Source organism: Triplophysa rosa, linkage group LG12, assembly GCF_024868665.1.
Source record: "Triplophysa rosa linkage group LG12, Trosa_1v2, whole genome shotgun sequence".
Lineage (NCBI taxonomy): Eukaryota > Metazoa > Chordata > Actinopteri > Cypriniformes > Nemacheilidae > Triplophysa > Triplophysa rosa.
The window spans coordinates 426,397-442,050 of NC_079901.1; the positions used below are offsets into that span (position 1 = coordinate 426,397).

At 45.6% G+C, this 15,654-nt stretch overlaps 1 protein-coding gene across 21 annotated transcripts in view; it reads left to right on the plus strand.

The window, feature by feature from the left end:
- The window catches only part of ppfia1 (PTPRF interacting protein alpha 1), an 89,016-nt gene that overhangs the window by 51,599 nt on the left and 21,763 nt on the right, over positions 1-15,654 (plus strand). For 15 of the 21 annotated variants that reach the window (XM_057347555.1, XM_057347554.1, XM_057347556.1 and 12 more), the window contains 2 exons: positions 2,384-2,410; positions 2,625-2,800. In XM_057347555.1, coding sequence (XP_057203538.1) covers positions 2,384-2,410; positions 2,625-2,800 — 203 coding nt within the window. The remainder of the gene's footprint in view (positions 1-2,383; positions 2,411-2,624; positions 2,801-15,654) is intronic. The other 6 variants (XM_057347561.1, XM_057347569.1, XM_057347564.1 and 3 more) reach the window with 1 other exon arrangement.

Genomic DNA, 15,654 nt, shown 5'->3' on the forward strand with positions numbered 1-15,654 from the left:
TAGTTTTACCAGTGTCTTAAGATCTTAAAATCATTTCTCAAGTCTAACCAGAGACAAAGCGTTTCTGTACTCCACGTAAATAGTGAATCAGTGAAATTGCTTTGAGAATCATGGACGTCACTTGTTTGTCTTTGAGCCAGGACTGTAATGGTGGTGCCGTTGATTAGGGCTGTCACAATTATTAAATAATCGTCTCATCGCGATTGTTTGACCTCATCGCGATGGTTTCAGATCATCGCAATTATCACACATCTCTATAGAAGACACTAGGGAGAGATGTAGTGCCTGCATGTTGCATATTTTAGAGTATATATTGTACCTAAAGAATGTGAATACTTGTAAAATGTACCGCCACAACACAATCACTTTAAAAAATACTAAAGCATATACCATAAAAATAACCTGCAGTACAATTTAATATTATTTATACTACGGGGCTGTGGAATGCTTGATTCTGATTGGCTGACGTGGCATTACCACCTCGGGGTGTGCATTAACTTTCGATAATTGAACGGCTCGTCGTCAATCTCAGTGTGAAAACCAGTCGACCAAAATCTCATTGACATAGAAGTAAACTTTTATTGTAGTCTTGCAAGTGAGAAAAAAACAGACTAGAAGCTTTTCTATGACTGATAGCATTTTAATGGAGGCTTCAACTCACTCCTGATCAATTGACTTCATTTACAAGTATTTGGCGGTTGTATTATTGACAGGTAAAAGTCTAAACCTTAAATATGATCACCCAATTTTTTCCGATGTATTTCCAAGAAAAAACATAGTCTTGTATTCAGAACAATATGGTCATTTCAAAGCTGAATAAAAAATGTATGAGAATTAAATGTCAAAGCTCTAAAACAGACAATTAATCGCCATAATCGCAATGATTTATTAGACAATTAATCGTCAGCCAAATTTCATAATCGTGACAGCCCTACCGTTGATGTACCATCCAGCAGCCAATGAGCAATGCATGCTTGATGATATACAAGCACTCTCATCAGACTCTTTATTTTTACCGTGTACTTGTGTGCTGTTAAATTGTACTTACTTTACTTAATTGACATGAGAACATGAACATGTGGCACAATGCAGAAATAATCAGGGGCCGGATTCACAAAACATTCTTACACCGTGTGTACACTGGACGCAACCGGCGTGACGCGACACGACAAAAGACATTAGAAACGCACCAGAACACATTATCATTTTTAATTTTGTCCACACCAGATGCAATGCGGCGTGACGTTACAAACCCATTAAGAACAAGCAGGTTGTCATGTCGCGTCGCGTCCTGTGTAGACACGGTGTTAAGAACAAAATTCTTAACTGCTATAATTTTTAGGAATGTTATGTATTCTTAAAAAAAAACAGTTCTTATTTTTTTCTGAACTTACATGTATTTCGTTATTTCACATGTGATGTGTATTGTATCGAGCCAGAATCATAATTTTGACGTTTATTAATATAATAATGTCTAGCTCCCTTACTTTAGCTTTCATTTCTTTAGCTTTTTACATTTATTCTGAGACAAAGCGACTCGAAACGGATGCTTGCTAACATTTTAGCTAATTTTGTAACACGTCACATGCTAATATATATTTAAGAATGTATAAGAATAGTTAAGGCGCTTGTTACACAAATAAAGTTAGATGAAAAGTATAGATGAATATATATAGTTACAACACAAGCAGACAAGGCATATATCATGTATTCTTATGAAAATAATGATGTTCTTAAGAAAATATTTGAGAACTTCTTAAGAAATGTTTGAGAATCGCACTTGTTTTTAAGAACTTCCAATAATTGATCTTAAGAACAATCTTATATTTTGTGAATCCGGCCCCAGGTTTCTTAAAAATTGTCTTAATTTTTGTCATACAAAGTCTGGTTGTATTATTTAGTATGTATGTGTATACTGTATATATTAAATGCAGTGCATGTGTACCATCTGGTGCATTTGGCTTACGTCTGTTTGACCTCTGCATTTACATCTGCAATACATAGTTTGCAATACGTCTCGGAGACGTCTGCTGTCATATAGACATCTAGGAGACGTCTGTAAGATGTTTATGATTTAGAATGAATGTAAAACCGCTGTTTCTAAGATGTTAAGCAGATGTTTTTACACAGCAGATGTTTTCCAGATCTTTAGCAGACGCACGTGTGCTAGCTGGGTTCTTTAGAGAGCAAACTTTAGTGTTTGTGGTGACATGTTAAGCTTGTTTGTTTTTTTGGGGGGATATCAGCCTTTATAAGCATAGAAGTGTTTGTCCAGGAATGTTTGTCAGCTGTAGTGTAGTTTGTTGGATTTATTAGTGGTGCATGTTAAGACTAATAAATGACAAAAGATCTTTCACTTCACATGCTAACCTGCTAACACCAGGAGGATGAGGAGGGCAGCTGGGCCCAGGTCTGAACATCTTACACACAAAATCTTTCTGTAGCACTGTTGTCTTGTCTTGAAAAGCGCATCTTGTCGTAGTGTCATGATGACAGATGCTCTCGACAGGAGGAGTGTTCTCATTATATTTCTTTTGTTTGCTTTTGCAAATTGAATACGCATCTGCTTTGCTGTGTCATTGTTTCAACTGAATGTGTGTGTGTGTTGTTGTGTTTGAGATCAGACTCTAGCCTATGGTGACATGAATCACGAGTGGATCGGTAACGACTGGCTGCCGAGTCTCGGTTTACCTCAGTACCGCAGTTACTTCATGGAGTCGCTGGTTGATGCTCGTATGCTGGATCATCTGACGAAGAAAGATCTCCGCACTCAGCTGAAAATGGTGGATAGTTTCCACAGGTCAGTCAGTTTATTGTTGATTTAACCATATGTGAAGTCATATCACACACAGTCAAAAAACACCATTCAGTGTCCACCAATTCATTGCACGCAGTAGGTCAAGTTCTGATCGTGTGCGTGTGAAAACCCATAGGGTTTGAATTGAATCTGGTTCTTCTCGCACAGGTGTCAACGATGTCCAGCAGAGTTTACTTCCAACCCACACCTGCTTGGAAGTTTCTAGTAATCCTGAAGACCTTGATTAGCTGAATCAGGTGTGTTTAATTAGGGTTGGAGCTAAACTGTGCAGGAATTGAGTTTGACACCCTGTTAGACAGGAATGCAAACTTATCACCTTTCGATGAAATTCCCCCTTTGGGATCCAAAATGGGTCATTATTGTGATTCGTGTAGATCTGATGAGTTTTTGAAAATCAGGGATATACAGTGGCAAGAAAAAGTATGTGAACCTTTTGGAATTTCATGGTTGTCATACAATGTGATCTGATCTTCATCTAAGTCAAGGGTATTGACAAACATAATGTGTCTAAAAATAATAACACAAATTCTGATCTTTCATGTCTTTAATGAACACACTCATTCAACATTCAAAATGGCAGTGGAAAAGTAAGTGAACCCTCAGAATTAATAACTTGTTGACCCCCCTTGGCAGCAATAACCTCAACCAGGCGCTTCCTGTAGCTGTGGATCAGACCTGCACATCGTTGAGGAGGAATTTTAGCCCATTCTTCCTGGCAGACCTGCTTTAGCTCGGTCATATTCTTTGGACGTCTCATGTGTATGGCCCTCTTCAAGTCAATCCATAGCATCTCTATTGGGTTGAGGTCTGGGCTCTGACTTGGCCACTCCAAAAGGCGGATTTTGTTTTTCTGAAGCCATCATGTTGTAGACTTGCTCCGGAGTTTGGGTCGTTGTCCTTCAGCTTTTTTGAGGTTATTAACTCAAGGGTTCACATACTTTTTACACAAGCACTACGAGTTTTTTTTGGTTGTTCTCAATAAAGACATGAAAGATCAAAAAAATGTGTAATTATTTTAGACACATTTTATTTGTCAATACCCTTGACTGAGATGAAGATCAGATCACATTTTATGACAAATTTATTCAGAAAACCATGAAATTCCAAAAGGTTCACATACTTTTTCTTGCCACTGTACTCCTGAATCAAAATGAAACAGAGGAATAGTGCACTTGTGCATTTTTGGCTTACTTCAACACAACAGTCACTAAGCAACAAGTACTGTAAAGGCGGGCTGATTTGTTTGCCTTGGTCTCAGCCAATCAGATTCCACAACCACAAAGAACTGTTGTACAGTAGGTAGTCAACCAGAATGCTCTCTACCGCCGCGTTGAGTGCCACCGTTGGGGAAGGGCGGAAGTTAAAAAACATTTACATGTGAAACTAGTTCTTAAAATTTACCCCAGGAGGCGCAAACTCTCTTTTTTTTTTGCGAACTAGATTCACATGTAAATGTTTTTTAACTGCCGTTCAGTACTTAACCACATGTACTGTGAAACAGTGAAATTCAATGTGATCAATTCATTATTACATGACAGGAGGCAACACATTAAAGATTAAAACAAGAGTTATTCACGTTTATAATATAACAAAATAAAGCGGTATAGGCGGAGAATTGAGCCAAATGCAGGACATGGTAAAGTAATCATTAAATCATTAGAACAAAAATCATTAGAACAAACGTGTTATGATCACAGAGATTCCTATAAGGATCATTTTTTTCTGCCAGTCTAAAGCGACTGCATATGCATGATAGTTATAAGAACACACTATTATAATAAAAAAAATAACCGTGCACTGTCTTTTCTGTCCTTATTCGAGCAAACTGTTGAACCGCTTGATTGTTTATAAAAAGTTTCATAACCACAGTTTAATACGTCCTTATTCGCGGGTAAGCTTTTATAATAAATGTATCTTTATTTAAGGATAATCTCATTTCCACCACAGCGCAAACGCAATGAAGTTCAATATTACATTTTATAATAACATTAAACAGTCTTCATTATCATCAAGTAAAACAAAACCGTAAACATTTTGAACGTTTAAAGCCAATGCGGGCAGAATCTTTAAAGTAATATTCATTTTCAAAGTGTACAATTGTTTTTGATTTTAAGCTCATTTACAGAGATTACCATGAGCGATCATTTTACACTAAAATATGCTACTTGTGCGTCAGTGAAAACCATATACAGATCACATTGATCACGCAGGATCACATTGATAACGCAGGAACTACTTCAATATGCCTATGAAGACCATAGCAGAGCGCAGCCTCCTCGTTAGCGTGTCCGTCTCCTAAGCCGGTGTGGACCGATTGACGGTTCGAGGCTCGCTCGGAGTGGCTGTAAGTCCTGTGACAAGAAGCTAAACCAGAAATGAATGATACAAAGCGACAACAGTAGCCTACACACTGATACGTGAGGGCGAATGTCACACAATATCACTATTTTTATCATTATAAATGAACGCGGACCAGAGAAAGTAAACTGCACAAGGCGAAAATGTAACATCAATTATTATTAATGAGCTAGAACAGAGGCCCGTGTGAAGACGTGAACGAATAGACATCATATTTGCCAAAATATGCAGTTTATAGACCATTTCATCAGTATTAAAATAAAGTGTGATGAAATAATGTACTATTGACCTGCATTTAAATGACAAGCATTGAAATGTTTTAATTCTCTCCATGTCAGTAGGCAACAGGCTTTTAAAAACAGATTCCACTTCTCAGTTGACGGGGGGCAGGGAGAGGTGTGAATGTCTCGCTTTTTGAAAGCAGAGTTTAGAATTAATGTCTTACCTGCAGGGTGAAAAATAAACTTAAGACGCCGTAACACTGATAAGAAACTAAACTCCAAACATAAACTAAACATCTTTGCCAAAATATGCTTTTTATAATCGTAATGCTCCTAATTTACGTAACATATTCAATTATTTTAATATTACATGACAAACAATTAAATGTTTTCGTATCTTGATCAATACAGCACTTTATAAAGTAATTAAGGTAACAATCTATTTTTAAATATGCAACTTCTCAATAGACACCTCTCTTGAGTTTTGGCTGAAGTGTTATAGGGTGATTTCTTCCTGCAGTAGGAGGTGGGGGTTGATGGAGGTTGTGTGAGCAGTAACAAAGAGCTGAATATTAAAAGGCATTTAAAGTGCAGGGTTCAGATAACTGGAAAGTCTACCCTGGCAACATTCATTTCTAAAAACGCTGGCAAAATCACACGTACACAACATATTTCCCATCATTAATTAAACCTGATATCAATTATAGCATACATATAGTTTCCTAAGCTTAAACTGCGCTAGAAATCCCCTTTTAAATGCTGCTTCATGTGAATTGCGAGAGCGCTGTCTCACATTGAGCCTTGCAAGCAGTGGTGGAAAGAGTACTGGAAATGTGTACTTAAGTACAAGTACTGTTACATTGCTGAAATTGTACTCGATTACAAGTAAAAGTACTGGTGTTAAAAAAGTAATTGAGTAAAAGTAAGAATTACTCTTCTCAAAAACTACTCAGAGTTACTCGTTACTTTTTAGGCTGTGTTATTTAATGAATTAAGAATCATTTTTAAAATAATCAAAATTTGGAGATTTATATAGAAAATAGCTACTTTTACCAAAACACGTCTTTACCTTACTGATAAAGCATATAACTGGATACAACTCAATAACAAAATAACCATTCAATGTGTTGTTCTGTCTGTCTATTATGAGCTCATTTTTCCAGTTAAAACCATTTATGCACTTCCAACACTGTTCAATCATGTGTACTAGGCCCCACAATGCAGAAATTATTCAATAAGAGCCCCAAATACTGCATGCAAAAAATGCAAAACATTTGCAACCTAAATTGCATTGGATGAGCATTAACAGTCATATCTGTAGAGGAGCTGGCTGATCAATTACTCAAGCTCAAGCCATCCAAGATGTATGTGACATTATTTCTTAGGTAGAACAATAAAGATTTTTACCTGGAGTTTTTACATGTTTTTTCATAAAATGCAAGTCCACAGGTTCATGTCTTTAAAAGTTCAAAATACAGATAGAGGCAACATAAAAGTAATCTCTGCGGCTTCTTTCAATGTATTAATGACGTCTTATTTAAGCGAATCGATTGAACTGTGCAAGAAACTGAACATTATTTACAACATTATAACTGGTTAATGCACAGTTTGCGAAACTGCTTCGCATGCGGTCCAATTGCATATGTTCCCTACCAGTGTTGGGGGTAACGCGTTACAAGTAACGTGCGTTACGTAATATGATTACTTTTTAAAGTAATGAGTAATGTAACGCAGTTACTTTATACATTTACATATCAATACCCGAGTTACTTTGTTTTTCAAGTAACTCGAGTTACTTTTCAGTCTAATCATTGATTTATATGAACGTTTTTTAAACTGCAGAATAGTGTTGTCAAAAGTCCCGGTACTTCGGGTCCAAGTCGGTACCTAAAAATAAAAAAGTTGTCGGTACCTAATTTTCATAAGACCCGGTAGCACCGACGTACTGGGTCAACCGGGTACTGATGCTCTGTCTGACAGGTTGTCATAGACGCAATAAGACGTGATGAGCAGATAAGCGCTGCTCTGATCCACAAGAGATGTGGAAATACTTCAGATTAAAGTCATATCACGTAGAAAACGAACAGAGTTTTGTTGTGAAACGAGGAAGCATCCGGATTTAAGTTAACAAGTTCAAGCGGTAAGTTTCAAATTCTGTTTGCGTTTGCATTATGAATGTTGTAGCATATGTTAAGTTAAAGGTTACGTCAAAATAAACGTCCCTGTTTGCGTGTTAATTTGTTAGCGCCAATGCTAATCCAGTCAAGTGTCCTTATTAACCATTTAATGCTTTTATAACTGTAATGGGGTCAAATAAATGGGAGGACAGGATGGGGTTTACAGTACCTATTTTATATAGGCTTATCTGAAATCTATGTGCTAGAAAACTAGCATACTAACTGTATGACTAGCAATGTGTATTTCTTGGATAGATAACTCTATTAGGTTTAAAAAGCCACATTTAAACTAAAGAAAAATATATCTGTTGCATTTATTATTTTAATATACAGTTACCTTAATGTAAGTAATCTTGTGTAAATGCAGTATAAAAACAGAGGTTTGTTTTAATATTGCATATGCATGTTTGTTCAGTCAGTTGACTTACTGAAGTTTATTCTATTTGTCTTATACAGCAGCAGACTGAGGAGGATGTTCATCAGCATCAGCAGAGCAATTAACTTATTCTTCATGTATACAAAATGGCATTGAAATTGGTACCGAGAACTGTGGAATTTTACTGGTATTGGTACTGACTACTGAAATGTTGGTACTGTGACAACACTACTGCAGAAGTGAAATTCTGAATTAAAAGTAGTGTAGACATGATCGCTCATACTTGCGCAGAAACAGTTGCTAGTCAGACATAGGCAGTGTTGCCATGTCTGCAGTGCTGCAGTGTTCTGGCTTCGTTTTTGTTACTCAAATCTGGCAACCCTTGACATAGCGATGGGAGGCCAGAGCTCAGATGCGGAGCTATAGTGTGGCCGCACTCGCCATCATGGACAAAATGCCTGCAAATGCCGGTCATACTCAATGACAACTTTCAGATCGTGAAATTAGCGCGAGTCACGAGTCGCAACAGCAATCAATTGTCCTGCAAATGCTGATCATGTTTGGAAGATAACTTTCAGATCGCAAAATTAGCGCAAGTCATGACACGCAACAGCAATCAATGGTCTCAGATAAGCTGTGTTCGACTGTTTGTGGCGCTGCACGCACAGATCTGCAGATTTAAATGGGCATGGTCACTGTCAGAAGAAGGGTTGGGGAGTGGGCGGAGCACGGGACAACATAATATGTTAAATGTAATTTTCCCCTCAAAATAATATTAGTAATATATTATATGTTAGATTAATCATAATTTCGTATAACACTATCGAGTTGTTTTGGTGCAATGAAGTGCTCAGCAATGCAAAGAGGATCTGTCATATCGCTTATATATTACTTTTTTAAATCTAATAAAAAAACACCCATATTTGCCCGCCAAAAATCCTCCTTTTTCCACACAGTGTTATACGACTGCAAACGACTCTGCCGTCCCAAAAGCTCACCGGCGCCATCTTGTGCAGCTAGCCGCGCTGTCAAAACACAATAAATATGGAGAGTAGGCAGAGCTCTGATGAGGTGGAGGACTAATGGTCAGGAAATATTTTAAATGTGTTTTGTAAAGAAAATAAAGGTGTGTTATAGACTATATAGGATTGTTAAATGCATTACAGTGTTAAACACTAAAGAACAGCAAAGTCTGTAAAAGCATGAGCATCAGTTAGGTGTGAAAAAGTAACGCAAAAGTACTTTGTTACTTTCCACAAAAAGTACCCAAGAAACGTATTTAGTAATACTAAGTAACTCTATATTGTAACTAGTTACTTTTAAAAGTACCTTTCCCCAACACTGGTCCCTACTCACTTATAAGGGCAGAGCACTTGATGTAGAGACTTTGGCGAGAGATGGACAATTTTATCTCATGATATAGCCGTTTGGATGAAAGTAGGCGAACGGAGTGATACAGGAACTCAATATTTCTCCATATCTCGGACGAGCCTTCGTATTGTGTCCCTTTCCCGCAAAACCGCCAGTTGATACGCGCCCTGCCTGCCGCACACGTTCCTCCATGATTAAACTAAATTGGTGGCAGATGTCTTGAAATCTGTATGACGCAAGTTTTCCATGCGCGATTTGAGTGGACGGGGTCACGTGACGGGACTGATTATTCTCCTTAGCCAATCACATGAAAATTAAACGCATAAAGTAGCGAGGACAATGTGAGGAAAAATAGCGCAGTAAAAGTACCGATACAGCACTAAAAATGTACTCTAGTAAAAGTAAAAGTACACTGTTTTTAAACTACTTAAAGTACATTTCCTGAAATAAACTACTCACAGTAATTTCAGTATTTGTAATTTGTTACTTTACACCACTGCTTGCAAGTCATTCAAGAACTGAATTATTTCGGCACGTATCAGTTTTAAAATGTGTTCCAAATAAGATGTTTAACTTGTCAGAAGTTGAGCTACAAAACAAATAGACCGTTTCTGATATTTTGGTTTCTGAAACGAATGAAAAGAAGCACGAGGCGTCAAACAAACAAAGAAAGAAACAATGTTTCTTCAATGTTTATGTAACGTCTTGGTTACGGATGTAACCTCGGTTCCCTGATGGAGGGAACGAGACGTTGTGTCGAACCGACAGAATGGGGTTTGTCTTGAGAACCTATCATCTTCTGAGTATTTAGAAAAGGCCAATGAAAATTGGCGAATGAAATTTGCATGCCGGGCTCCTCCCCGGATGTCCGGGTATAAGAGGGAAGCCGGCGTGCTCATTCATTCACCTTTGGTCTGAGGAGCCTAAGCATCCTCCCCCGACCGCTGGGGTGGGCGGCCAGTGTTGTGGCATGAGGGACACAACGTCTCGTTCCCTCCATCAGGGAACCGAGGTTACATCCGTAACCAAGACGTTCCCTTTCTGTCGGTCTCTCGACGTTGTGTCGAACCGACAGAATGGGGTTCCTATGGAAAACGCCACAGCACTGAGCCGCGTCACAATCTCTGCGGAGCGACGTTGACTGGCCTGGGCGAGTCAGACGAAGACGCTAACGCGAAATTATGACCCTCCAGTGGAGAGGAAGGGGGACCCAGAGCTTTCCACAAAAAGTTGGGAAGCCCCCTAACGCCGGCCGTCACGGGCGGAGGCCTAATTCTCTAAATGGCGAGAAGCCGCCCGGCACCGTACGGGCCACTGGGTAAGCATTATTCCCCCTGGGGGAAAAACGCTGCAGAGGCCACTACCTACCGTAGGGAGGAATTAGTGGAGACACCACATGGTCTCACCATCAGGGGAGAACTCATGGGAAGAATGTGCGGACTGCAGGAGTTAACCGCAAGGTGGGAGTCCACCTGGGGAGGTCATGGGTTGCCAAGGTGGGAACCATTCATGAGGATACATCAGACGGAACAGCCCACGGAGGGGGGGTTACCACGTCTGGAGCACTAGGTCCGGTTAGAGCTATGTGGGAGATAACTCAACTGTTCCCCGGCCTAAGGGGGCAGGGCTGCTCTGCCCAGCCTGTCCCCTGGAAGGGTGCTTAGTGATGGATGGAATGCCTGTTCTTTACCCGAGGGGAAAGAAGTGAGGCGGGATCGCCACTGCTCCCCCCGGAGGGGGAAGGGCTTCCGCAGGCGTACGCCCTACCGGCTGCCGGTCCCACACCTTGCCAGGATGCGGGCTGACACCGGTTCCGCGCGTAGGTATTAGAACCTCACGGAGTTGTTAGGCATAGCCCAACCCGCAGCTCCGCAGATGTCTGCCAGAGAGGCGCCCTGAGCCAGTGCCCACGAGGGGTGTGCCTCACCCCCAACGGGCAGGGGCGAAATGAGATCGGTATGCCCTAACGAGGGCATCCACGATCCAGTGCGCCAGCCTCTGTTTGGAGACAGCCCTCCTGCTGACCTCCGAAACAGACAAAGAGCTGCTCAGAGCTTCTGGGCTCTGCGTGCGGTCCAAGTAGAGGCGCCGTGCGCGTACTGGACACAACACGGATAGGTTGGGTCTTCCTCCCCGGTGGGGAGCGCCTGCAGGTTCACCACCTGGTCTCTCGGGAGAGTGGTGGGAACCTTGGGCACGTAGCCGGGGCGGGGTCTCAAGATAACGTGAGAATCCCGGCCCCGAGTTCTAGGCAATCTGTGGACACGGAGGGTGCTTGTAGATCCCCTACCCTCTTGGAGGTGAGCGCCATGCGGAAAGCCGTCTTTATCAAGACTGAGAAAGAGCGGCAACCCCGAGAGGCTCGAAGGGGGCGGGGCCTCTTGAGGCCCGCCACCTAGGTCGCAAGAGGGTACGGAGCGCGGATAAGGTGGTCACCCTCTCGCGCCCCTTAGGAACCTAATGACCAGGTCGTGCTGTCCCAGAGGCTACCCAGCACTCGGGTCATGATGAGCGGCCGTAGCGGCTACATACATTCCCAGTGTGGAGGGGGAGAGGTTACTCCCCCGTCTCTCTTGAGGACGGGACAGCTCGTACCCGACCGAGCAACTCCGCGGGTCTTCTCGCCGAGAAGAGCACCAGGACGAGAAGAGGCGCCACCTATGGGCGTATAGCCGCCCAGTGGCCGAAGCCCTAGCCTGAGTGACGTCCCAACCGGACCGGGGGTGGGTCACTCAGGATCTCCTCGTCCCGTCCAGACATGGAGACCAGGTTTTGCCTGGGATGCCGTAACGTGCCCCTTCCCCTGGGGAAGCTGTCCGCCAGGGGGAGCGGCCAGGGGGGAGTTGTTGTCAGAGCCTCAGCTCCGAGAACCAAGTCCTGGTTAGGCCGAAGGGGCGTAACTAGTACCACTTGATGCTCCTCTTCCCTGGCCTTGCACAGGCCCTGTGCAATGAGGCTCACTGGGGGGAAGCGTACTTCCGCTTGTCCCGCGGCCAGCTGTGCGCAAGGGCATCCGTGCCGAGGGTACCTCGGACAGGGAGTACCCAAGCGGACAATGGGTGGAGTCCGGGGAGGCAACAGGACCACCTGTGCCTGGCCGAACTGCCCCCAAATGAGCCGGCTGCGCGGGGAGGGAGTCGCCACTCTCCGCAAGGCGTCAACTGACGAGAGAGCACATCGGCTGTCTGGTTCAGGACGCCTGGGATGTGTGTGGCTCGCAGGGAGCTGATCACCTGCTGACTCCAGAGGAGGAGGCGTCGGGCGAGTCATGTTAGCTGCTGTGAGTGAAGAATACGCCACAGCAGCTGTGCTGTCCGACCGGACCAGCACGTGCTTCCCTGCACGAGAGGAAGTTCCTCAATGCAAGTAGCACAACACACAACTCTAGGCAGTTGAATGCCAACGCAGGCGGGGGCCCGTCCACCGCCCGACACTGCTCGCCCGTTGCACACGGCACCCCTTAGGGTGTGTAGGCAGAAAAGCGTGTGACCAATGCCTGCTGCCGGTGTGCCACGCTCTCCAAGGAACTTGACTCTGCCGCCAGTGTTGGAGCGGTCGTATATGCATCGACCCGAGGGGGGGCCACCCCCGCCGAGGATGCCATGAATCCCAGGAGCCTCTTGTTACATGGGGACCGCTGACTGTCTGATCTCAGGCAGTTCAACACTGACCGGGCGCGCTAGTCCTCGCGTGGGGGTGAGCGGGGCCGCTCGTGAGGACAGAGTCGAGTTCCATACCGAGAAAGAGGATGCTCTGCCCGGGGAGAGCTTGCTCTTATCTCAGTTGACCTGTGGCCCCACCGATCTAGGTGCCGGAGCACCAGGTCCCTGTGTGTACACCACAGATCTCGAGAGTGTGCCCAAACTTGAGCCAGTCGTCGAGATAGTTAGTACCCATACACCTCCTTCCCAACGGGGAAGGAGGGCGGCTTCCACGACCTTCGTAAAGACTCGTGGAGACAGGGACAGACCGAAGGGGAGGACCCTGTACTGATATGCCCGTCCCTCGAGCGCGAACCGTCGGAACGGCCGATGTCGAGGGAGGATTGAGACATGAAGTACGCATCCTAGGTCGATTGCCACGAACCAGTCCTGACGCCTGACGGACGCCAGGATGCGCTTCTGCGTGACCATCCTGAAAGGCAGCTAGTGTAGGTGCCTGTTCAGAACACGCAGATCTAAGATAGGGCGCAACCCTCCGCCTTTCTTAGGGACAATGAAGTACGGGCTGTAAACCCACTGAACACCTCGGCCAATGGGACGGGCTCGATCGCTCCCTTCACCAGAAGGGAGGCGACCTCCGCCCGAAGTACAGGGGCATCCCTGCCTCTGCCTGAGGTAAAAGGACGTCCCGGAACTTGGGCGGACGTGTAGCGAACTGAATCGCGTAGCCAAGACGGATCGTCTTCCTCAGCCAGCCTGACAGTCTGGGGGCTCCCAGAACTGTGACAGGGGGACTAGAGGTTGATCTGCTTCATCGCCCCCGCGGAGGGTGGTTCGATGGCTAGCAGTACGGATTCCTTGCCGGGGGAGGCCCCCCGGGGAGGAGATCGGCTCTGCCATATTTCCTGCCTGGCGACTGCGCAGCTCAACGCACTGTCTGACTGAGAGTGCTGAGGGCTGGTGTTTATACTCGACATTGTGCTTTGCCATGACGCAACGTCGAGTTTGCCGTTCACCGTCGTGCAGAGGGTGAGTGTGGCTGAGGTAACCCAGAGAGAGAGGAAACTCTCCTTTTTGAGAGTAAGTGGGCGCCAGCCCCCCAGAGGGGGCCAGCAGATGGAGGGACGGGGCAGGAACCGTCCCTATCCGACCTACCAGCGCTGTGGCTGGGGTCGGGCCCAATGGTAGCCTCGATCCCCCTGAGGTGATCCCATGACAGCCACTGCCCACGGCTGCTGATGGGGCGATGGTCTCCTCTTCGCTGTCTCCTCCAGGTCACTGGAGGGCATTGAAGAGGACCAGGTCTGCTGGGAAGCAGACAGTGCACGGGACTCGATGGCCGAGGCGGCCGAGTTGCGGCATGGAGGACTGCTTTTTACTGTCGAGAACCCTCCACAGTAACACCAACCAGCCTCCCCTTGCGAGACGGGTACGTCGAGAAAGCGGACCTTCTCAGCGTTACTCATCTGCGCAAGTATCGGCCAGAGGAGTTCCTCATGGACCACAAGTGTGGACATCGTCCGACCCAGGGCCCCCGCGGTCACCTTGGTCGCCCGTAGAGCGAGGTCGGTGACGGCGCGGAGTTCCTGCATAAGCGCTGGGTCGGTCTTACCCTCGTGGAGCTCTCTCAACGCCCTGGCCTGGCAGGAGCCATAGCGTGGAGAGAGGAGGCAGCTTGGTCTGCCGCAATGTAAGCTCTCGACACCAGAGATGCCGAGACCCCACATGCTTTGGATGGGAGTCTAGGTCGAGCCCCCCCAGGTGGCCGCCACCTACGGGCACGAGTGCACCGCGGCGGCAAACTCCACCTGGGGGACACCGACGCATCCTCCAGCTGTCTCAACCTCGAGGGAAGAGAGGGTGACAGAACTTTGTTTGACGTGAAACGTGCCGGAAGGGGCATTCCAGGTCTTACAAAGTTCCTCATGCACTTCCGGTAAACACGGCACTGGGGGCGGCACTGGGCGAACGCCGGGAGAGGCAGTGTGGGCACTGCAACCCAACACTCACGGCGGCCCGGGAAAGCATGGCCGACATCTCGACATCCGCTTTTTCCTGGGCTTAACCCCCCTGAGGGAGGGAGCCCGAAGAATCGTCGGAGTCGGATGGCAGTACGTCAACCCCCGATGCTGCAAGAGACATCTCATCATCACGCATCGTGTCCGAATACGTGATTGAGGAATAAGACGGCGGACCGTCTTTTTGGGGAACGGTCAGACGAGCGAAACGAGGTGTGAACGGTCCGTGAGCCGTGGCTGGCGGATTATCGCTCACAGTAATCCTCATCTCACCCTCGCTGCTTGCCATAGCGGACGGCAGGGCCGTAGTCCTGCCGCCACGGAACGGGGAGCAAACGAGGTGGTGGCTGAGTCCTGCGGGAACACAGCCACCTGTGACGCAACGTCTGAATCGTCACCGCACGCAGTGCAGGCAGAACGTATCCACAACGTCTGCCCCAGCATACTGGAAGCAGGCATTGTGTCCGTCCCCCTCCTCGATGAGTGTGTTGCACCCATGAGAACAGCGGGACAAGCCAAGCTGGAGAAATTAGCTCTTTTAGAAAAGGAAATTGCTCGAACACCTCCGGAACTGCCGAGACGCCCAGGGGAGAGTCACTGCAGGAAGGGACCATCCGCTGTCCACGTCGTAGATTCCAGCAGAAAGAATGATC